Source organism: Melanerpes formicivorus, unplaced genomic scaffold (genome assembly GCF_026170545.1).
Source record: "Melanerpes formicivorus ecotype bairdi unplaced genomic scaffold, bMelFor1.0.p_v2 SCAF_73, whole genome shotgun sequence".
NCBI classification, from domain to species: Eukaryota; Metazoa; Chordata; class Aves; order Piciformes; family Picidae; genus Melanerpes; species Melanerpes formicivorus.
In genome coordinates, this window is record NW_027142425.1 from 1,594,834 (window position 1) to 1,618,654 (window position 23,821).

Below are 23,821 nucleotides of genomic sequence, written 5' to 3' on the forward strand. Positions count from 1 at the left end.
GCCCCATTTTCTGCTCCTAGAAAGGCTTTACAGTATCACAGTATCACTTAGGTTGGAAAGGACCTCAAGGATCATCGAGTCCAACCTATCAACACAGACCCCATGTCTAGACCATGGCACCAAGTGCCACGTCCAATCTCCCCTTGAACGCCTCCAGGGTCGATGACTCAACCACCTCCCTGGGCAGCACATTCCAATGACGAATGATTCGCTCAGTGAAGAACTTCCTCCTCACCTCGAGTCTAAACCTCCCCTGGCGCAGCTTGAGACTGTGTCCTCTTGTTCTGGTGCTGGTTGCCTGGGAGAAGAGGCCAACCCCTTCCTGGCTACAACCACCCTTCAGGTAGTTGTAGAGGGTTTAGGTGCAACTCCCCCCGCAGTGTCCTGGTCACACTTGCCTTCCTCTTCAGCAGGACTTCATTTGAGAGGAGGGAAGTGACAAGAGAAGCTGAAATGCCAGCAACAGCAGATAAGCTCTAGCTCCATGCTCCCTCTGTGCCATGTAAATAGCACTATCTCCAGGGATTTCTTGACACTTCCCTGGAATACTCACCTGTAACAGAAGCAGCTGCCAGAGATAGCCTTGAGTCACTTGCCTCCATGAAGGCCCTTGCCTGGAAAACAGCTTCCAGTTGCTTTAGCCCTGGTCAGTGTGCAGGTCGCTGGGGCACCGTGGCCACAACTGCCTGCAGGTGCTGGGCACTGCACCAGCCAGGCTCAGGCCTGGCTCCCTGTTGCAGGTGCTGATGCTCTTTGGGTCCCAGCAGTGCCACTCCCAGTAGCTGAGATGCAGCTGCTCACTGAGGCTGGCTGAAGTGCAGGATGCAGATGCCCTGGGAGCTGTCCCTGGCCTCCTCTTGAGCTCACTGAGATGCCCTGAGCCCTGCACAGCCCCGGGGGATGTTGTGAGCAGGCAGCAGCAAAGGGGCTTTTCCTCCTTGGGAACTGGGGCTAGTGGGCAGCATGTGCAGTTCACTGCACATGGATAAAAACTGAACAACTCTTGTGGCAGCCTCAGCAGGACCTGTGGGCTTTCAGGAGGGGAGCTGCAGTAGGCTAGGGAAGGACTCTGTCGCAGCTCAAGACCCCTCCGCTGGCAGCTGGCAACGAGGCACTGACCAATAAGGGCCAGGGAAAGCAGCAGCAGGCTTTAGACTGTGGAGTAAACTCTGATTTTGTGAAATGGCAAGTGGGGTAGGGTTAGGGTAGTGATGTTGGCACCCCAGGGCTGGTGGTGTGGGGGTGCCCACTGCATGCACAGCTACCTCACCTGCAGGGCTGCCAGAGACCAAGCAGGAGAGGACCAGAGACCTTCCTTGTAGAGGATGCACTCCAGTCTGCCATGGGGGAAAAACCAAATGCTTCTCCTCAGTGTTCACTCAGCTCCTTAGTAAAACATTTTTCTCTAGCATGTCTTGCCCTTTGCTTTTGCACTTCTCCTTTAAGTGAATGCCCACGTCCCTGCCTGCCCCTGCCACGGCACTGGAGAGTCAGAAACATGTCTGGAGCAGGGCAGGTGAAAGCAGTTGGGGTTGCAAACTCTGCACATGCAATTCCCTGCTGTTTTCCTCCCACTCAACTCAGCCTCTTCCAGACAAGGATCTCCTTCCCGACCTTGGCTTTGGTGGAGGCTAATGGTAGTGGAGGGAGCCTCACTGGGTGGCCAGCGAGGCTCTGCACACTGTGTGCACAGCAGAGCTCTGCCACCCCAGGGTGGGAACTGTGATGGAGGGAGGCTTGCAGCTGGCTGGAGCAGTAGCTGTGATTGTGTTTCAGGGCACGTTTCATTGGTGAATTAATTTAGATCTGAGAGGTGCCACAGGGTGGGAGGTGGTGGGTAACCAAGATGGACTTCATGCCCTTTTGCTTTGGCACAGCAGTCACTGCCCACCTGCCTGTTTCTACAAAGCTTATTGCTCTGCTTCAGTGCAGCAATCTTCTACCTCAACTTCATTCCTGCCTCATGACCTCTGTGCACTGATGACATCCCCCACCCCCTGGTCCACCCTGGCTGCTGAAGAGGTACAGCATCTCCTGGAGCATCTCCCACTCCTGCGGGGCTAGCACATGTGCTCTGGGAGGTGGCACAAGGAGCAGTAGAAGATGTAGAGATGATCCTAATTTCTTAAAGCCTGAGGTGTGCATGCCAGCACTGTGTGCTTTCCTTCCATGCACACAAACACAGCTCATTGATTAAAACCACTCTGAACAAGCTTGCTTTGCATGCAGGCATCCAGTCCTTCTTTGCCTTAGTGACCACCTGGTGTCTGCAGTGTCCTGTGGCACCAAGGTCTGCAGGGTAAAAGCATTTTCTTGCATGCAGACTTTGGCCTCATCTTGCTGCATCTCTGGGTCTTTGGGTCAGTGCCACAGTGTACCTGGGTCCCACAATCAAGCATTGATCAGCAAGAGCCCCTGGGAGCATCAGGGTGAGGCTTACCTGTAGAGCTGCTTCCACCCTCAGCTGCATGAGGCCAGCACAGCAAGGATACACACTCTGGGCTTGCTTGTCCAGGAACATTGTGACTGTCCTAAGCTCACAGGTGGGGAGATGCCAGTGAAAGGTGTCCACAATACTACTCCATGGCATTAAGCATGGAGCAGCACATAATGCATCCACCCTGTGACCGAGGCAACCCAGAGGCAGTGCTGGGGAGAATAGGCTCTGCACACTATGGATAGGATAGGATAGGATAGGATAGGATAGGATAGGATAGGATAGGATAGGATAGGATAGGATAGGATAGGATAGGATAGGATAGGATAGGATAGGATAGGATAGGATAGACCAGGTTGGAAAAGGCCTTCAAGATCATCAAGTCCAACCTCTCATCCAGCACCATCTGATCAACTAAACCATGGCACCAAGGGCCTCATCCAGGCTCCTAAACACCTCCAGTGTTGGTGACTCCACCACCTCCCTGGGCAGCACATTCCCATGGCCAATCTTTCTGGGAAGAACTTCTTCCTAACATCAGCCTAAACCTCCCCTGGCACAGCTTCAGACTGTGTCCTCTTGTTCTGGTGCTGGGTGCCTGGGAGAAGAGACCAACCCCCACCTGGCTACAACCTCCCTTCAGGGAGTTGGAGAGAGCAAGAAGGTCTCCCCTGAGCCTCCTCTTCTCCAGGCTAAGCAACCCCAGCTCCCTCAGCCTCTCCTCACAGGGCTGTGCTCCAGACCCCTCCCCAGCTTTGTTGCCCTTCTCTGGACACCTTCCAGCATCTCAACATCTTTCCTAAACTGAGGGGCCCAGAACTGGACACAGTGGTGGGGACTGTGGGGCTTGGGGACAACATGAGTCCTGAGTGTGGGCTGTCCTCTGCCCCCTTGGCTTTGACCAGAAGGAACTGTTTCACTTGAGCCCTAGGGAGCAAACATTGCAGGAGCAGCTCTGTCTGTGATGGTCAAATGCAAAAGCAGTTTTGTATTGCAGTTTGAAGTGCTAAAGAAGCAAGGAGTGGGCAGGGGTTCTTCTCTGGCTGGCCCTCCCATCCTTCCAGCTCCCACAGCCCTGCTTGTGAACAGGGCCATGGTGTGCTGGCTGCATGAGGCCAGCAGGAGCCTGCAGACGCTGCAACCTGAACTGGGGTATTGAACCACCATCTCTTGTAGCTCACCTCGCAGCCTTTTCCCACTTTGGTCTCATCCCTTTACCTGGATCCTGCTGGAGCCCTATGGCACCTTTCCTTGCTCTTCCATGTATTTATCTAGCTCAAATAATTCCTCACCCACCCTAGTGCTTGCTAAATCTTTTAGGCATAAGGAGACCAAGTTCAGATTCCAGCTGGTCAGATGTGGGGTTTGTAACAGAATCATAGAATCATTTTGGTTGGTAAAAACCTTAGAGATCATTAACCCAACTGCCAGAATGGAAAGTTTCCCAATCCACTTCTACTTCCTTTCAATTTGAGCTGCTCTTCTCCTTTAATATTCACTGAGACACTAAAGTAGTCCTGGATGATTTTGTTTTCCCCCTTTTGTTTTGTTTAGGATTCTAAAATGTGTAAGGAAAAATCACATTAAAAATTCTTCTTCAAAAATGTTGTTGGCTATAAGGGATTTGAACAAAAAATGCCTGATTTTGCCATTTTTATAATAACTCCTATTCCCTCCATGGGAATGAATCAGGGAGCTTACAGCCATTTTGCTTCCCATATTAAAACAAAGGGGGAGGGGGGGAAAGTCAAACCCAACGTGGGAACAAATGCACAGAACCCCAATTCTATGCTGGTTCTACCCTTTGATTTGCCTGGGTGACTGTCTCCTGAACCTCCAGTCCAACAATTCTGTGCAGGAAGCCAGGAGCTGCCTGGGCTACATCGGGAGCAGATACATCTGCTCTGCTTTTATCCCCTGATGGCAGCAGGTGGAATGCCCAGCAAAGGGCCTTGGGATTTCTACACCCTCAGTGTACATGTGGCTCAGCGGGCAAGGGTGGCACCCCCCTGGGTGCTGTGCTGGAGCACATGAGAACATTTGCATCCAAGCAGGGTGAGAGCTGATCATAGAACGACAGAACCACAGAATGGTTTGGGTTGGAATCATCTAGTTCCAACCCCCCTCCCATGGGCAGGGACACCTCCCACTAGATCAGGCTGTTCAAGCAGCCTGGCCTTGAACACCTCCGGGGAGACGGCATCCACTACCTCCTTGGGCAACCTGTTCCAGTGTGATGTGGGTATGCAACAGAGATGCTGCTGACGGGAGACTGCGCTGGGCTGTGGGTCAGGTCTGGATGATTTAATCCTTCAGCATGGGGCAGAGCTACTGGAGTGATTGCTGGTGGTGTCACCCACGCAGCGGCGGGGCGGCCCACAGCCGCGCCGGGACCGCGGAACAGCCGCATGGGAGCTGCCCGGCACGTCAAAGAGGAGGGGGGACGCCGGTGCTGCGTGGGGCTGCCGGGCAAGGGGCTCTGGCTGTGCCGGGGGGCGATGGGAGCAGCGCAGAAACCGCCGGGCGGCTGGCGGATCGCAGCAGGTCTCGGCCCCGCTGCCCGGGGGCTGCCCACTCCGGGGGAGTGAGCGCGGCTCCGCCGCCCTCGCGTTCATCGCCGGGGCGGGGCGAGGCGGCTCCGCGGCCTGGATTGGCCGCCGGGGGTCGGTGTGTGTGTGGGGAGGGGGATGCTCCGCGCTCCCGAGCGCGCCCGAGCCGGCTGAGCTCGGCGGAGGCGGGCTGAACCTAGCCGAACCGAATCGAACCGGGCTGAGTTCAGCGGGACCAAGCTGAACCGAGCCGGGCTGAACTCAGCGACACCGGGCTGAACGGAGCCGAACGAAGCTGGGCTGAGCTCAGCGACACCGGGCTGAACCGAGTCGGTCTGAGCTCAGCGACACCTAGCTAAGCCGAGCCGAACGCGGCCGGTCTGCCTCATGCAGCGCGGCGGGGCCGAGCCGCTGCTCCGCACCCCGCGCCGGCAGCGCCCCCGGGACTGAGCCGTACTGCGGGCGATGCCGCGGCGCGCCCCCGCCGGGATCGCCGCTCCGTAGCCCACTCCCTCCTTCTCCTGCTGCTCCCACCCGCGGGGCCGAGGCGCGCCTTGCGCGGGGCGGGGGCCGCTGCCGCCCCCCCAGGCATCCCTCCCTCCTTCTCTCCCTCCCTCCCTGCGCGCCGCCTCCCTCCGTCCCTCCCCGCCGGCTCGATGGTGTGAGGCAGCGATGCACAAGCACCACCACTGCTGCAAGTGCCCCGAGTGCTACGAGGTGACGCGGATGGCGGCCCTGCGGCGCATGGAGCCCCCCTCCTACGGCGAGTGGCAGCACGAGCAGTACGGGTACGGCGGCTACGGTTCGCAGACGCTGCCCGCGCCCGGGGGCGCCGCGCCCGCCGCCCGCGGCAAGGCTAAATTGGGGCCCCCCGCCCGCGACCCCGCCGCGCTGAAGCCGCCGCCGCCGGGAAAGAGCGCGCCCAAGGTGAACGGGAGTGGCCCGGGATGGTGGCCCGAGTGCACGTGTTCGAGCCGCGACTGGTACGAGCAGGTACGGGCCGGCCCCGGGCCGCGGCTCCCCGGTGCGGGGTGGGGCTGGCGGTTGCCGAGGGGTAACGCGGGGAGGGTGGCGGGGGGCAGCGGCACCCCCGGGGCCTGGCGGACGGCTTGGGTGGAGGCGGACGGCGGGCACCGCTCGGGCTGGCCGCCGGCATCACTTCGATTGGTATCGCCGTTGCTCGGACTGCGCCGGCATCGCTCCGGTTGGCATCGCCCCTGTTGGCATCGCCGCTGCTCGGACTGGCCGCCGGCATTGCTCCGGCTGGCATCGCCGTTGCTCGGACTGGCCGCCGGTATCGTTTCGGTTGGCATCGCCGTTGCTCGGACTGACCGCCGGTATCGCTTTGGTTGGCATCGCCGTTGCTCGGACTGGCCGCCGGTATCGCCTCGGTTGGCATCGCCGTTGATCAGTCTGGTCCTGCCCAGCTCTGAGCTCTGCATGTGAGCAGCCTCCCCGTGGCCTGCTGGGTCTGGCTAGGCATAAGGCAGGCGTGGGACTTGACGTCTGTCAGCCACCCCACCTGATGCCCTCGCCACTTGCGGTGCCGCTGCCCGAAGCCCTGGCAGCACGGAGGGCAGCACGAAGAGCGGCACGGAGGGCAGCACGGAGGGCAGCACGGAGGGCATCCCGTGGCGCTGTGTTCAGCAGGTGCAGGGCGTGCTGCCTGCCGGGCAGCCTCGTGGGCTCACGGTGCCGCTTGCCAGCGCTCCCAAATTGGCACCCACTCTCCGTTGAGTTGTGGTTCGCTTGCGCTGCTGCTACGTCCCTGCTCCCCGAGGTTATTACGTAACCCTGCTCTGGCTGCTGGCGTGCTGTGTGCATTCTGCCCCATTTCACTGCCTCCATTCCTTCCCACACACGTTCGTTCCATTAGTGTGCTCCTCCAGGACCCATTCTCGGGCTGTGTCTCCTTTTCTCCCCTAAATGGAGAGACCCATTTGGTTTTGAACCCACAAGGCAGCTTAGAAAATGGTTGGGTCTGTTTGCAAAGCATTAAAATGGAGGCTAGACCTTGTCTGAGAAAACGATTTACCCTGCCTCACAGACAGGCATTTCAGTTCGGTTCTGCTGCTCCTTTCATTCATTAGCTGCAAACCTCACATGATTTCTTATTGATTCTTCTAATTATGATTTCAAGACAGTGTAGCAGGCAGACACATGGGAATCAGTGGGAATTCTCTCCTCCTTTCCCCTCGGAAAACACAGCCCTCTTCTTCCCTTCCCCTGATCTTTCTTCATTACTGCCTGAGCCTCTGGCTCTGGATGAAACAATCAGATTCAAAGCCGAGACATTCAGATGATGGCCACGGAAAGCACCCCCAAGCCCCAACCACCTTCCTATCAGCCTGGTTCTGCTTTCTGTCTCTTTCTGTCACTCTTTGCACCAAAATCAGCCTCCACTCTCCCTTGCCTGCTGATTCCTGGCAAGCATTCTTCCATCTTCCCATCCATATCTTTTTCCTTCCCTCCATCCCAAGCGGCAGTCTCAGGGAGCTGGGTAAGACCAGGGAAACGAAGCATGTCTGCTCCCTCCTTTCCACTCCTGCTTACATGAAAGGTCTGGCCCAGGGCTCCTGGTAAGATGGTATCAATCAGGCTGGGAGGGCAGTGATGCCAGCTGCATTGCTGCCGTGGCAGGCTGGGCAGGGGAGCCTTTCATGTTTTTGCAACGGTGGAAGAGGAATCATTGTCTCTTTGTGGTGCTGCCGTGGAGCCCCCGGGCTTGGGCTGCTCTGGAAGTCCACACTGGGGATCTCTGCTTGGCCTTAGCCTTTCGAAAGACAAAAATAAATCAATAAATAAAAAGCTGCTTGCAAGTGGCAGAGGCCAGCAGTGTGTGAGGCTGCGTGAGCATCCCGGGGGCTGCATGGAGAACATGACGTGTGTGTCGGAGCGGGCAGGGCTGCTCCCTGCCGTGTGGCAAATGAGTGAGGCTTTGCAGCAGTGCTCCCCTTCGGATCCAAGGGTGCCTAGTGCCCGAGCTGCCAGGAGTCCATCTTCTTCCCAGTCCAACAGTGGGCAGAGGGAGGAAAGGTGGTACAATGGAAATGGCTGGGCATGGCTTGTGAGCAGGAAGATGGGTTTGGCTCTAGGCAGCCAGGTGGTGTTGGGCTCTGGATAGGTTTGGCTGGATGCTGTGGATGCTGAGGAGGCAGCCTCCGTGTCCTCAAGAGCCTCAGCTAGAGGCAGGGCTGCCATTTTTCAGAGCTACCCCTTTAAATGAGGTCCCTGTCCCTGGAAGCACTTCCAGCAGCAGAGGTGGGAAGGGGTGTGCAGGCCAGGAGGGCTTCCCCAGGAAAGCAGGAGCCTGTTCACCTCCCAGAGAGCTTCACCACTTCTTTCTTAAGCCTTTTTCCTCCCCCCACTCCTCCAGGCAAGCTGAGGAGAGCGTGGCCAGGCTGCGTGTGCTGGCGCGGCCGCCTGCGCAGGCGGCATCGGAAGCCTGCTCCCAGCTGCATATGGTGGTGCCTGTGCTCTGACACCATGGGGACTGGCAGACCCTCTGCACAGCTCTGGGGCATCTCGAGGTGTGCCCACACCTGCTGCCCAACACCCAGCGTGGTCCCAGCTTCAGCCTGCACCTCCTGCCACCTGCAGTGTCCATTGGCTCCCTGCTCTGACTCCCTCTCTAGAACACAAAGCAGACTGCTGAGCAGCCAGCAACAGAGACCTTCTAGTCCTGACCACAGGGAGAGAGGACAGCTCTGGAGTTTCTCCGTTCTTTTGGCTCTGCTTTTCTTCTCCCCTCTGAGATCTCTTCCATTTCTTCTCCCTTGTCTGTCCATACTCCCTGTTCCATAGCCTCCATCCCTGTGCTTGCTGTCATTGCTGTCCTCCATTTTTCCTATTGCCATCCCTCCAGCTGGCCCTGTGCCCTCCTTATTCCTCCTCACTTGCGGAGGGGGAACTCGAATCCTCCTCCCCTGCTGGACTGGGGTGAGAGGAGGACTCCTGGCTTTGGGGAAGGAATGGCAGCATGATCCAGGGAAGCATCTCTGATGCGCAACGCTAGAGGAGCCGAGCGCTCAAACCCCTCCTCTCCCTGGCACAGTGACGCCCACGGGCTCTCAGGAGAGGAGCACTGAGCCGCCTGCCATGCCAGAGCCCCTTCTCCAGAGCTGTTCTCTGAAATGAGGGTCTGGCAACACCCAGCACCTTCTCCCTCACCAGCCTCATGGCTTAGTTCACCCTGGTGGTCAGAGCAGTGCCTCCCATAAGGCTCCCTAAGGTATCAGTGATGTTTTCATGTGCATTTGGGGTGCCTGGGCCATGTACCTCCACTCATGGCTGTGGAAGGGGCCCCAGGCTGTGCAGGTTGTGGTTGGGAAGTGCCCTCTGCCCCCAGGGATGCCTCAGGTTTGCTGTTCCTGCTTGGCCAGAAATGTGCTGTCCTGCTGTCCCCTCTTTCTGCAGCCTCTTTCTGCCTCTTGGAGGGTCACCCGCAAGTGCCAGGAGCATGCCAGCCTTGCATGGCTTTCCCTTGCAGAGGTGTTTCATGGCCAGGCAGATGGAGGAGGGGGACAGGCCCTCCCTGCCTGTCTTCAGCAATGAGTGTTTCTCCAAAGGTGATGTTTTTCCTTGCACAAACATTGCTTGTGTTAGTCCCTGCTGTGCACTCGGGCATTGCCTGGAGTAGGTGAGCACAGGTTGGCACATCTTGGCAGAAGCAGCAGCCTTTGCTGAGCCTTTGAATGCTGATGGGTTTAGGACTCCTGGCTCTTGGAGTGTGGGTGATGGGGGAGGAAAGAGCCTCGGGGAGGCCGTGGGGGTCCGGGCTGGGTTTCCAAGGACTAAGAAGGTGTGGCTGGAGGGAAGGAGGGAGAGCAGCAAGGGGCAGGTGGAAAGCCAAATGCAGGTCACTCTGTGGGGAATGGCTGAAGGCCCAGATGTTCCCTGGGGAGATGCGAGGGAGGGTGAGAGGAACAGGGTGCCGGGGACACGGAGACAGTGGAGGTGGTGAGGTTGGCAGGGTGATGTTGCTATGGCTACTCCTGTGCTATTCATAGAAGAAATTAGCTAAATCTTTGCACTGAAAGGTGGAGGAGAGAGGGGGAAGAAGACGTTCTCCACATTTGGAGGGAAGGAGAGAAGCCAAAACAGGAAGGGGGTGAAGTTTTCCTCCTTTGGTCTGTGCTTGCACCATGGAGGGGCACGTAGGGGAAGCGCTGCTGCCCCAGCTGCCCAGTGCTGGCAGAGCGTGGGAGGAGGTGGGCAGAGAGGAGCTGCCCGGTGGGGAAGCTCTCCCCACCCCCCAGAGCTTGCACACAGAGCCCTGCGTGGCAAGATGAGCTCTGCATTTTGCCAGGAGCACAGGAGACATCCTTTTAATTAAAGACAACCAATCTGTGAAAGGTATTTTTGGCAGCCTAAATGCAGATACAACTGTAGTGAAGCTTGCCCTCTGCGCCTGGCTCCCTCACCAAACACACAGCTTGTCTGTTCCTGGCCCCCTCCTCTGCTGAGCCCCAGCTCTGTGGTTCTTAGTGGCACTCCTGCCCTCCCTCCACCTCCAGCATCTCCTCCAGCATCTCCTCCAGAATCTCCTCCTACCAGCCGGAGTCCCAGGAGGGTCTTCCCTCTCCAGCTCTCCTCATAGCACTCCACTCCCTCGTTGTGAGTTTGATTCCCATCCCACAGCCCCGTTTGTCACCTCCTCACTCACGATGTGTAAATCTGCATGTCTGTTCTTAATATATCTGTCTCCATCTGATTTCACCTCTCAGCTTGTTTCTTGGGCATCTCCGTCTGGTGATCCTGCTGTCATCACCCAGCTGAGTTGCTATAAGGAGGCACTGAGCTGCTCTCCCCCAAACCCAGCCTCATGCCTGCTCTCACCCCCCTGCCCCACAGACCTAGGAGGCAGCTGATATTTCTCATGGTCTTGACCTTCCTTTCCTGCTGCCCAGCTGGAACCAAGGCCCACTTAGTGCCCTATAAAGTCATTCCCCCTCCCTGTGTGTCTGCTGGGGAAGCTTCTGCCTTAGCACACAGATGGCAGTGAGGCAGTTTCCCTCACGCACCCCGGAGCATCCCATGTCCTGCTGTGACCCATCCCCTGGCCTGGGCTGAGGAGGGTCAGATGTTCTCAGTGCTCCTTCCCAAAACTCACTGAGTTTGTTTTGTCTCCTTGGCTTCTTTATTCATCTCTTAAGACTTTTCCCCTTCCCTGGAACATGTGGATCCCTTGGACAGGGACTGTTCCCACACATCCTGTCAATGCACTAAGGGTTAATGTTGAAATTAGAGAGTGGAGTTGAGGGAGTGACCTTAGGTCCTCTCCAGCTGCCTGCCAGCCAGCCCAGATGTGCAAACCCTGGCCCCAGAGCTGTACATCACTGCTGGTTTTGGGATGTTGAGGTGCTAGAGGTACACTGGGAGCAGCACAGGGAGAAGTGCTGGAGCTGGTGTCCAAAGTGGCCATAGCAGAGATGTAGCTGAAGCTGTAAAGACAGCGTCTGAAGCCAGATAGGTGTGGGACAGACCCCATCAGCACAGCATGTGGAGGAAGGGGAAGGCACTGGCCAGAGATGGGAGGCCATGGTCCTGCCACTTTGCCAAAGGAGGAGGAGCATGCACTGGCCGGGCAGCTAGCACCAAGCATAATCAGGTTTCAGCTGGGGTGTAGCCAATGTAGAGCAGGTGGCTCCTTGTGAAGAACGTGGGGATGACAAGAAGACCTTCAGCCTCCACCATGGCATCGCTTACCCTTGCCCCTGCTGGAGGGATGCTCTCTGTGCCCCCTTGGCTATGCTTTCCCCCGTGGTTTTGAATACTGCTTGGCTGGAACCTGTCTGAGCCTGGTCCTGACCCAGTACCAGGGGATCTGCCAGCTGTCCTCAAGGTGTGCTCAAGGAAGGAGGGCCCCACAGGAAACCCAGGGGAGGAGGGGTCCCATCTGGGTGTCCTGTGGAGAAGGATGGGAGGTGGAAGGCAAGCAGAGGCTATCACTGTCCCTGAGGAGTCAGCTTGTCCGGGTAAGCCCCTGAAGGTGTCATGTACCGTGGTGAGGGGAGAGAAGCTTCTGCTCCTTCCCTAGCTGTGAATGCTCAGAGAGAGGAAGTCATTAAGACTAATCAGACCCTAATGAGCCAGAGCCATGGCTTGTGCTGGGCACCTGCGGCACACAGCCTCCTGCAGGATGCTCTCCCAGGGGACAGTGGTCTCTGTGCCAGGGCAGGAGGAGCTCGGTGTGGTGGAGGTGTGGGGGCTCTGCCTGCCACCCCAAGCCCCTGGTGCTGGCAGAGGGATGGCGTGTCTGTGACTCAGCTGAGTCTCTGGGAATGGGCAGAATTCTGGCAGTAAGGGGGTGCCAGTGTAGTGGGTGGCCTGGGCTGTGCCAGTACTCCCAGCTGCTCGTAACACACACAGAGGTGGGCTGGTGCAGGGATCCCTCAAGGGCCCTTGCTGCAAATCCAGCACAAGTGTCAGGGACTTGGGGACAGACACTTTGAATACAGTGTTTAACGAGCTCCAAATGCCTGAAAGGAAGTTCAGAGCTGAGTCTGCAGAAGCTCACTTGGATGGGGCTTGCTGCAGGACCACTCAGGGTGTCATTATTTGGGGGGGGGGGGGGGGGGGGGCATGTGGTGCTTTACAGCCCCCTGGGCGAGGTGCTAAAGACCCTTCTCTTGTCACGTTTGTGTTACCTGGAATTGAATTTGAGGTTGATTCTTTGCTTTTGTCCGAGAGAAATCTGGTTCTTGCCACTTGTGGTACCTTTCCAGAGGGCAAAACAGGGGCAAAGAAATCTTTACTTTAACACTGTCCCTTATTCACTCTTTTTTTTGCCCCCCCATACATATGTATATGAGAGCAGAGGGGAAAAGCATGCAAGTCTTTCAGATGACACCAGCTCTTGCTGTGAAAAGAGGAACTGAGTCTCGATTTTATTTGGTACCAGCAGGTCAGAGGGGAGCTGCCTCTGTAAACTGGGTCACTTCTTTGAGCGGGCTGAGCCTGGAACAGGATGTCTGACTGGCCTTAATGGTTTCTAAATGGGAACTTACACTCCACAGAGCTTCTGTCTGAGGAAGCTTTCTTCCTTCCCCACTGAGTGAAGGCTTTTTCCAGTCCCTATTTAAGCTTACTCTTAAAAAAAGCGAAGCCCCAAACCAAAGATTAGATCTTCAGTAACTGCTTGTCTTCGCCTTATGCTTTGGGCACTTCAGTGGCTTTGGCAAAGATCCTTGTGGCCAGAGACCTTTCAAGTCCCATGCTCCCCATTTGCAGGTGGCTGTGGTGCTTTGGGCTGGTGCCAAGGTGCAGTGGCAGGGCGCTGCTGCTGCTGTGACCCCTGCCTGCTCACGCTGCCCTAACAGCCCGGCTCTGATGGTTTCCAGAGGCTGAAAAGGAGGGCCCACGAGCCACCACGGCAGCTGGAAGCCAAGCACAGGGGCACAGGCAGCAGCTGGTGCCTGGCTGGCCAGCATGGGCAGGGTGTCCACACGGTGGGGCTGGACATCTGCAAGCTCCAGAGTAGACCCCAGCATCATTCACTTCCAGGCTGTTTCAAAGCGTGCAGAAGGAGAGCACAGGGCCAGGCTCAGCCCGTCGCTCCCTTCTGTGCAGGCATTCTGGGTACATGTGGCCCCATGCCCAGGCAGTGCCAGCCAGAGGTTGGTCTTGCAGTGGGTGAGGAAAAATGCAAAGGTAGTTATGTTGTCCAGCCCAGTTAAAGGGAAGGGAGACTCATCTCTGGCCATTAAATTCTTCAGACTCCACAAGCTTTCATCCTCTTTTGCTCCCTCTCCCTGACCCAACCTGTGGGAACCCTGATGGATGCAGCCCTGCCTTGGGGCTCTGCAGCCTTCTAACACTCCCAAGCACCCTCAGCTCTGGGCACATGTCAAAAGCCCATGAAGGAAACATAGGTGAGCACTGGGAGCTGAGAGGAGGGCAGACAGCCTCTAGCACCCGTGTGGAGTATCTCCCCTGGAGAAGGGGAAGGAGAGGAAGGCAAAGCATAGATTTGATACAGAGATGGTGGAGAAGCCCTGCATCTCGTGGGCCAGCAGGGAGTCACACTTTGGTCCAGGAAGGAATGTGCCAGGCATCATTTCTAGCAGGGCATCTGTGAGGTAGCTTCCTTGGGTTAAAGTTGAGGTCTGAAGGCATGCAGACATCAGAGGCAGGGCTCAGAGCAGCCTGGAGGGACGGTGCCAGCACCTTCTGTTCCACCTGCTTATGCCTTCTGGCAAGAGCAGAGCCAGGGCTTGTGCCCTCCCTCTCCTTCGGCACAAGGAGCCTCAGGAGCAGGTTTCTGTCCCTCCTGGACCTCAGATTTGCCCAGAGCTTGGTGCGCAGGAGCTGTGTCATCTCAAGTGCTTTGGGAGGTGATGGTTTTGGCAGCTCTGTGTTAGGCTCCGAGTTAGTGCAGGAGGCAGCCCCGGCGCTGGGCAGGCTGAGGTCAGTGTGCAGGGCAGGGGAGGCTGGCAGGGGGCAGCTGAGCGTGCCGGTGCCTGGCAGTGTGAGCGGTGTGAGGGCAGCTCGCCGTGCGCCGCGCCAGCGGGACCCGGCCCCCTCCCTCCGGCTGCATTCATTAGCGCCGAGAGAGCCGCTCTGGCTGGCCGTGCCCGGGCATCCTGCGGCCGCCCCTCTGCCCCAGCAGCGCTGCCACCCTCCTGCCCCCCGCTGCCTCTCCGCTGCCCCAGCACTCTGCTGCCCCCCTGCTGTCCCAGCATTGCCTCATTCCCTCACCTCCTGGAGATGGCATCTGCGTGTCACATCTAGTGCCTGGCACCACGGGGTTCCTGCCACGGAGCAGCTGCTTTGGGAGCTGCAAATGCACAGCTTCCTGTGTGTGAAAAAAAACAGCAAACCAAAGCAGATGGAGCTGGGCTACAAGCAGCCCATTGTGGCCACCCTCTTTAGCTGCTCCTTTGGGGCGTTTCCCCTCTTGGCTCTACCCCTGAGAGCTTTTAAAAGGATGTAAGGGTTGAATTTCACTTCTCTCCAGAGCCATTTCCTTTAGAGTGTTACTGTGACACCTCAGATGGTATAAAGCAAAGGATGCTAAAAGCCAGGCTGCCTTTTCACTCTCATCCAGTCTGGGAAAGCTGTAGAAATTAGAGCTGAGTTAGGACTTTGCTTCTCATAGAACACCAGGCTGGAGGGGACCTCAAGGATCATCCTGTCCAACCTTTCAGAGTAAGAATAGAGTTGAAATGAGCTGGCCCAGCACCCTGCCACGCTGGGCCTTCAAACTGTCTAATGCAGGGGAATCTACCACCTCCCTTGAGAGTTTATTTTAATGTTTAATAGTTCAAATGGTGACCACATTTTTTCTGGCATCTAGTCTGAATCTCCCCAGTAGAAACTTGTCCCCATTACCTCTTGTCTTTACCATGGGACTCTCCCTCCTCATGAGAACCTCATGCACCAGCCCAGCATCAGGAGCAGTCAGCCTGCTCCACACACTCCTCAGCACATAACTCCAGGCACAGTGGTCTCCTGCTCTGGTGACCAGCTCTGTGTGTTAGGCCTGGCATTTGTCAGCTCTGGAGGATGCTCTGTGTGTCCTGTAAAGGTAGAAATGGGTTTATAGGTGGCCACAGTCAATTGCTGTGAGCCTGAGAGTGTGCAGCGCACTGGTCTGGAGAAGGTGCCTAATTCCTGACCTCAGCAGGCTGGCCCTCATGCTGACTCTCTGGAGGATGTGAAGCTGTTGCAAAGCTTTGGGATTCCAGCTCTGGAGAGAATATCTTGAACTTTCATATCAGAATCTCCCTGTGTGACTCCCATGTGCCAGCTCTGAGAGCAGGCTTGGGGAAATGCCACAGGGCAAGGCTCAGCCCTCAGAAGCAAGCTAATCAACCTCATCTGTTTGCACTTGATGGTTGCTTTGCTTTTGGTTGGAAGCTTTAGGAAGTCATCATGTTCTGAGATTCCTACCTTTGCCCCAGCAGATGACAGTAAGAAAAATGGATGTGAAGGACCTGTAGATGTTTTGGGGCTTGGCTGTCCCTAGATGACTGTGTTAGTGACCCTGGGCTGCTGAGCCCAGTCACCTGTCAGGAATGCAACCCAAACAGCACTGGTGCCCCTCAGATGGCTGCCCAGAGGTGATACCTTAAAGTGAAAGGCCACATCCTGTGCCTGAGGTGTGCCCAAACACTGCCAGTTTGCCTTGGTGCTCCCTGCACATGCTGCAGTGGCATTGCTCCAGCGTGGGAGTTCTGTGGGCTGTCAGAGAGCAGACATCTCTCCTGCCCTGCATGCAGAGCCTCAGCTGCCTCCTGGCTTCAGCTACAGAGGCATCTACCCCCAGACAGGCTCTAGGCTCCCTGCAGACCTCTGCAGGAAGCCAGCCTCCTGCTTGGGCCTGTGTGGGGCAGGTTGCTGCTTCTTCCATTAGCACCTGGGCTGTGACTGTTCCCAGGACCATTGTGGAGTGCTCCTGTGCTGGTGTCTCGACAGAGGTGAATGCAAGACTCTGCTTATCTCAGCCCCTGTGAGACCAAGGAGCTCTTGAATTCTGACCTTCAAACCTCATCCTCCTTCTCTGCTCTTCCCTTTGACTCCTGTTGCTGCCCGGCTTCTCCCAACAGCTGTCCTCTGCTTCACTGGCTCTGTGCCTAGATCAACCTCTCTGCATCTGTGCAGTGACCCTCCTCCCTCCCCAAGGTCTTCCTTGAGCCCTACCTTCCCCACAGCCTTCAGTCCCCAACCACAAGGATTTGTGCAGCCCCTTGCACCTCTGCCTGATGGAGGGAGCTTGAGGCACCTCCTGCTCTGGGGCTTTTTGGTGGTCGTACTGCTGTGGGATGAGCTTAGACCTCTTCTCTTTCCATCAATAAATGCCCCCAGGCACAAATAATAACAGTCTGGTGACATGGCTAGGATGGAAGAGACCTGACAGCCCCCACTGAATGTGACCTGAATGCACAGTTCTGTTCCCTCTCCTCCCTGCATGTAGCAACCCCTTGCTTCTCCAGGCATGAATTACTCTTCCCTGTAGGACTGAGGGCATGCCTCATTCACCAGCTCCTTTCTGCTGCCCAGTCAAAGATGAGGACATTTCCCCTCCTGCCCTGGCTAGCAGAGGGCTCAGCACATGGACCTGCCCGGTGGAGGGAGGCAGAGGCTTTGCATTTTCAGGCTCTGCTTATTTCTGAGCCTTGGGTGTTGACTGACTGCAGTAGAGTAGGCAGTGTGCAAACGTTGGAGTGTTTGCAAGTGGAAGTCAGAGCTAATGCCCAGGCACCTTTCTTGCAGTGGCTGGAATGGTTTGCCACGGGAGGCGAGTGGGAGTATCCTGGTCTGAATTCCTCCTGACCATGTGTGACTTTGCTTCAAGCAGCCACTTGCATTCAGCATCTCCTGGGTCCCATCTGGAGCTTGAGTGGGAAATTGTGCTCCTAGCAGTACTCTGAGATGTAGAAATCACTGGTGTGGAATGGCTGCGAAGGATGTGCGGCGCACAGCCCAGCCCAGAGCTGTCCTCAGGGCTCAGCGCTGCCGGCCAGGCAACGCCAGGTGTGATTTGTGGCCTATTAGTAATTCAACAAAGAGACTGCAGTGGGGCTCAGTGCAGGACTCAGGCTGGACCTGCAAAAGCCTCCATAAGATTATCATACCGAGCAGTTCTCCCTGGGAGGCATCCAAGGCATCATTTGTGGTGCCGAATTCGTGCCGTAAATCACAGGGCACGTGACGAGCTGCGCTCTCGTGGGCTGCCTCTCCCGCATCCTTCCTGGAAACTCAGCTAATCAGATCTGACTGCTGGCACACCAAGGTTCAAACATCTATTGTTTGTTAATTGCTGGCAGCAGAAGTGCTGCCTTTTTGCCTTGAAACGTGGAATCCCTTCCTAGGATGGCGCTGGGGACCAATAAAAGGCAGTGCCAGGTTTAATGTATGCCATCTCACAGATGAGCTGGATTCAAGACAAGGAGGGTGTGCTGCCAGGGGGGGGAATATTCCCAGCTCACCCTCACTTCTGGGCCACGGAGATCCCGAGACACTGGACCTGAAAATTGTGCTTGTCTCATGTGTGTGGGAGGAGTTTGGCAGCAGTGCTTGGAAGTGGTCATGTTTGCCTGAGCTGGAGAATGAATTGCCATTAAAAGTGTGCCTCAGTAACCAATAGTTACGGATGCAGGAGAGAGCAGAAAGCGTCGGAATACATCGCAGGAACTGCCTCCTGCTCCATCTGCCTGAGAGCAGAACCTTCCAGGATGACTTCTAAGCCACAATCTGGTTGATTCCTCACTCTCCCACCTGAGAAATGAGGAAAGTCACAGAATCACAGCATGGTTTGGGTTGTAAGTGACCTCAAAGACAAAGTAGTTCCAGCCTCACTGCCGTGGGCAGGGACCCCTTCCACTAGACTGGGTTGCTCAAAGCCCAATCCAAAGTTGCCTTGAACATTTCCACATCCATAACCTCTCTGAGTAACCTGCTCCCAGTGAAGAATTTCTTCCTTATATCTAGTTTGAGTCTACCCTCTTCCAGTTTAAAGCTGTTATCCATTGTCCTATCACTACAAGCCCTCATAAAAAGTTCCTCTGCAGCCCTCTCATAAGCCCCCTGTAGGGACTGGAAGACCACTATTAGCTTTTCCCAGAGCCTTCACTTCTTCAGGCTGAACAATCCCAACTCTTTCAGCCTTTCTTCACAGAAGAGGCTCTCCAACCTTCTCATCATCTTTGTGGCCCTCCTTTGGACTCTCTCCAACAGGTCCCTGTCCTGCTTATGCTGGGGGACCTAGAGCCAGGTGCACTACTCCAGGTGGAGTCTTGTGAGAGCAGAGCAGAGAGGGAGAATCACCAGGAATAGAGCCAACTAAAAGGGGGGATGGGGACTGTCAGGAGGACAGGTGGGTGTCAGGAAGATGGGACCAGGCTCTTCTCTGACAGGACAAGAGGTAATTGGCATACACTAGAATATAGGAAGTTCCCTCTAAACATGAGAAGGAACTTCTCTGCTGGCAGAGCCCTGGGGAAGGCTGCCCAGAGAGGTGGTGGAGTGTCCCTCTCTGGAGACTCTTGGGACCCACCTGGATGTGTTCCTGTGAGATCTGCTTTAGGTGATCCTGCTGGCAGGGGGTTTGGATTCAGTAATTTTCAGAGGTGCCTTCCAACCCTTCTGTGATCCTGTGTGATTCTGTGTCTGCCATGCTGGATTATGTGAGGAGGTTGGTTTCTGGCTGGGGTGGGTTCAAACGCAGAGGAGGGCACTGAGGAGGTAGCCTGGTCCTGTGGAAATGTCCCAGAGCCACAGAGGCCATTGGGCTGTGCCATCCAACTTCCCCTGTTAAGGAACAGACACTTCTTGATTGCTGCTCTACCCCACACCTTGCCTTGCTTGCTCTTGGCCCTGTCTCGATGGTTCTGATGCCCTGAGGCAGAGGGTTCACCCCCTTGTAGCTCCTGCTCTCTGATTTCCAGTCTCGCTCTGGCTGTTGTCCCACCCGAGCCCGGGAATGATGCTGTGAGTCCTGACTCGCCCCTGCCCTTACAGGTTTTGCACCGCTTGCTGCTGCACGCTGGCAGGAGCTGTCTGCCTTGTCATTCACCTCCAGTGTATCGCTTCTTACGGTTCCTCCTTCTGCTGCTGCTGGAGCCAGGAGCCTTCCCGCAGCGCTGGGGCACGGCGCCTCCGGGAAGCGGCTCCGGGAAGCCTTCAGGAGCTTGCGGCGCTGGACAGCTCCGGCGCGCCGCGTCCGGCGGCGGCTGCCCGAGCCCCGCTCCCGGGCACTCCCCATCCCTGCGTCCCCCTCGGCATGCCTGCCTTCCTGCTTCCTTCCCTGCATCCCTCCCTGCCTCCTTCCCTTCCTCCTTCCCCGCCTCCCTGCCTGCCTCCCTGCCTGCCTCCTTCAGGGCCTCATCCCTAGGGGCTCCTCCTGCCTGCCCTTGCTCTCTGTGCCTGTGTCCCTCGTGTGATGCGCAACAGCCTAACGGGCAGAGGGCAGCCCAGCAGGAGGAGGAGCTGGAGACGAGTTTATGGGGAGCCCTGCAAGAGTGGGGGACATGTGTGCGGTAGTGTGGGGGTGAACTGAGGCTGCCACACAGAGGATTTACTGTAAGGGTAATGATGATGATGAGGGACCAAATGCTGTCACCTCTCCCAAGGCATGGTCACCCCATGCTTAGGAGGAGCAGAAGCAGCTGCTGAAAGGTATATGAAGGCCTCAGGGCTGGACTGCTGGCAATATATCCTTCCCTACACCTCCTGTTTCCTAATCCTTTCAGTTACCTGGAGTTCAAGTAAATATTGGTGCTGGTGGGATTCTGGCCCGAGGCTGGGAGAGTTTCTAGCCTTCCTTGTCTCCTTCCTAGCAACCAAGACACACCAAGCCTGAGGAGAGGACTGATGCCCAGAGCCATGCTGTGGCTCTGCTCCTGTGCCAGGGCTATTGGGCACCCAGAGGAGGGACAAGAGCAGAGCCCTGCCTGAATTGCTGTCTTCTGCCTGGCCTGGAGGGTCTGTGGTGGTGTGAGGGAGAGGCAGTGCACCATGCAGGGTTGGGTCCATCTCTCAGCTCGATGACATCCCACTTTTGTCTCCTCACAGGCCAACCCTGCTCCCATTATCGTGAATACAGACTCGCTGGAACAAGGGCTCTCTGTAAGTCTCCTGCTTTTGTTTCACTTCCTTTGAACAAGTGCTGCATTTTCCCTGCTCTGCAGTGCAGGAGAGGCTCCTCCAGCCCAAGGAAGCCTCAGTGAGGCAGTGAGGTGGCAGAGGAGCCTGGTACCTGTCCCACAACCCCACAGCACACCTCAGCCCCAAAGCTCACTGGGCCTGAGTGATGCTTCTCAGAGCTAAGGCCAACAGCAGGGCCAGCACAGTGAGGGTACAAGGCAGGAGGCACTCAGAGGGGCACCCTGTGGTAAGTAGGCATCAGAGGAGGAGGGGGACCTGGGCTGGCTGTGTTCAGGGTTACCCACAGAGCCATGTCAGGGTGCTGCAAGTCTCTGCTGAGGCATTACTTACCCCCTGCATTGCCTCAGGTTCCTTCAGCCCCTCAGGAAGGCTCTCTGGCCCTTGCCAGCATCACTCCCATTGGTCCTCAGGTGGCAGGACCCAGCAGAATCTTCCCTCCCCTGAAGGCTGCCAGCAGCTGAGCAGTGCTTGGTGGCTGCAGCCACAGTGCATTTGGTGCATGCTGTGTACGGGTTGTGGCAGCGAGGGTTTGCACACAGCTGCATCCCTTCCCAGAACATCTGCAGACCATTCCTGCTGGGGGGCATGGAGGCAGCAGGGTGGCCAGCATGGATTTCTGCAGCACTCTCTCTGTGCTTGTAGGGTGTTTCCCTTTTTTCCCCCAAAGGGAGCTCAGTTGACAGCTTTCCCAGGCTGGGTCCTTTGCGCCTGGGTTTCCTCTGATGCAGCAAATTTCGGCTGTCTTCCATATTAATGATGCAGCATCGAGACTCAGAGCTGGGGCTGGCTTGTCTTTGGCATCAGTGGAGGGCTGCAGGTGACTTCTGGTGGTGGAACCTTCCCTGGAACGAGCTGCAGATCCCAGCCCACAGCCTGTGATGGGGTCAGTGCACATCAGAGCTGTGCTGAGCTGCTTGAGCAGGGACACGGAAGGGAAGCTGAGGTCTCTGCACCCCTGGCTGTATGGTTTCATCATGGCTTGGGTGCTGAACGGGGGAGCTGGCACTGGGCAGGAAGGCAGTGGTGCCTCTCTCAGCGTGGTGGTCCTGGGCCCAGCAGCTTTTTATGAGTGTGGCAGAAGAAAATTTCTGTCCTGAAAGGTTTCCTTCTCCAAACACTTGGCCTGGCAGGGGGTTTGTGGGGTTGGAGGCTTCTTGCAGTGTGCTTGGCACTCCAGGGCTGTGCAGGTTGCAGCTTTCTCTCTACACTCAGCTGGCTGGTGTCATTATACAGGGAACTGGCAAAAGGCTGGTACTGCCTGGAGGGGAAGGACACACTGCAAGGTCCAACTGGGGCAGGTGAGAGCTGTGCTCTGGACAGGGCAGGGCAGTAGTTCTGGGTGCAACGTCCTGCTGTCATGTCTCTTGTGTACCCTTCCTCTCTTGGAGGAGCATTGTCTGCTCACCATTGCTGCTGCTGGTGCCACTTCACCAGGCTCCAGCCGTGCTTGTCCCTCCTCCATGCCTGTGTGAGGTGAGCCCAAGGGCCAAGGACAGGTTTGTCAGCCCAGGCAGGCTCCCCGGCCCTGCAGAAGCCAGCATCAGGATCCTGCAGCCACCTCAGTGCACCCACCACAGTGCACTCCACTTTCCTGCCCTCTTGGCTGCCTCCTCCTTCTCCATCTCATTAGCTCTATGTCCCTCATGTCCCTTCTCCCTCCACCTCATTAGCTCCATCTCTCTGTCTGCCTCTTCTCCCTGTGCCTTGCCTGCAGCTCCTTCTTGCTGCAGTGGATGGGAGCTCTCTTTCTGCAGACCCTGGGGTGGGCTTGGCTGAATTTCAGAGGACACTGCAATACTGGCAGGCACCACCATCACCCTGGGGATGGCAGCCACCATCCATCCATCCATCCATCCATCCATCCATCCATCCATCCATCCATCCATCCATCCATCTATCCATCCATCCCCAGCAGCACATGCCAGGGGGGACCACCCTGGAGTGGTCAAAAAGAAGTGGCAGGTTGTGGCTGTCAGTGCTGGAAACAGCAGGGACCACCTGCCCCATGGCCAGGTAGTGCTTCCTGCCAAGTGCCAGGAGAAGCCCAGGCCCAGGGCAGGGAAAACATCTCAGCTTCCTTCAACTCAGCCTGCAGCCTGGAAACCCTCAGCCCTTCCATTTCATGTCCCACCAGCAGAGAAATGAGCCCTGCTCCATCCTTCCCTTCTGAGACGCTCTGACGCTGGGGACAGCTCCATCCAAACCCTGCTGGCCAGCAATCGCCAGATCAGCAGAGGAGCCAGGCCAGGGTCTCAGTGCAGAGGAGCACACCAGGGTCTCACTGCACAGGGGCACACCAGGGTCTCAGTGCAGAGGGGCACACCAGGGTCTCACTGCAGAGGAGCACACCAGGGTCTCAGTGCACAGGAGCACACCAGGGTCTCACTGCACAGGAGCACACCAGGGTCTCAGTGCACAGGGGCACACCAGGGTCTCAGTGCAGAGGAGCACACCAGGGTCTCAGTGCACAGGAGCACACCACGGTCTCACTGCAGAGGAGCACACCAGGGTCTCAGTGCACAGGAGCACACCACGGTCTCACTGCAGAGGAGCACACCAGGGTCTCAGTGCACAGGAGCACACCAGGGTCTCACTGCACAGGAGCACACCAGGGTCTCAGTGCACAGGGGCACACCAGGGTCTCAGTGCAGAGGAGCACACCAGGGTCTCAGTGCACAGGAGCACACCAGGGTCTCACTGCAGAGGAGCACACCAGGGTCTCAGTGCACAGGAGCACACCAGGGTCTCAGTGCAGAGGAGCACACCAGGGTCTCACTGCACAGGAGCACACCAGGGTCTCAATCCACAGGGGCACACCAGGGTCTCACTGCACAGGAGCACACCAGGGTCTCACTGCACAGGGGCACACCAGGGTCTCAGTGCACAGGAGCACACCAGGGTCTCACTGCACAGGGGCACACCAGGGTCTCAGTGCAGAGGAGCACACCAGGGTCTCACTGCAGAGGAGCACACCAGGGTCTCAGTACAGAGGAGCACACCAGGGTCTCACTGCACAGGGGCACACCAGGGTCTCACTGCACAGGGGCACACCAGGGTCTCAGTGCACAGGGACACACCAGGGTCTCACTGCACAGGAGCACACCAGGGTCTGACTGCAGAGGAGCACACCAGGGTCTCACTGCACAGGAGCACACCAGGGTCTCAGTGCAGAGGAGCACACCAGGGTCTCACTGCACAGGAGCACACCAGGGTCTCAGTGCAGAGG

General features: G+C 56.9%; 1 protein-coding gene across 9 annotated transcripts in view; it reads left to right on the plus strand.

Moving 5' to 3' along the window:
• Nucleotides 1–23,821, plus strand: part of DLG3 (discs large MAGUK scaffold protein 3) — a 93,536-nt gene that overhangs the window by 24,877 nt on the left and 44,838 nt on the right. For 4 of the 9 annotated variants that reach the window (XM_068163593.1, XM_068163584.1, XM_068163585.1 and 1 more), the window contains exon 5: nucleotides 20,503–20,556. In XM_068163593.1, coding sequence (XP_068019694.1) covers nucleotides 20,503–20,556 — 54 coding nt within the window. Of the gene's footprint in view, nucleotides 1–5,658; nucleotides 5,980–20,502; nucleotides 20,557–23,821 lie in introns of those variants that run through there. The other 5 variants (XM_068163590.1, XM_068163591.1, XM_068163589.1 and 2 more) reach the window with 3 other exon arrangements.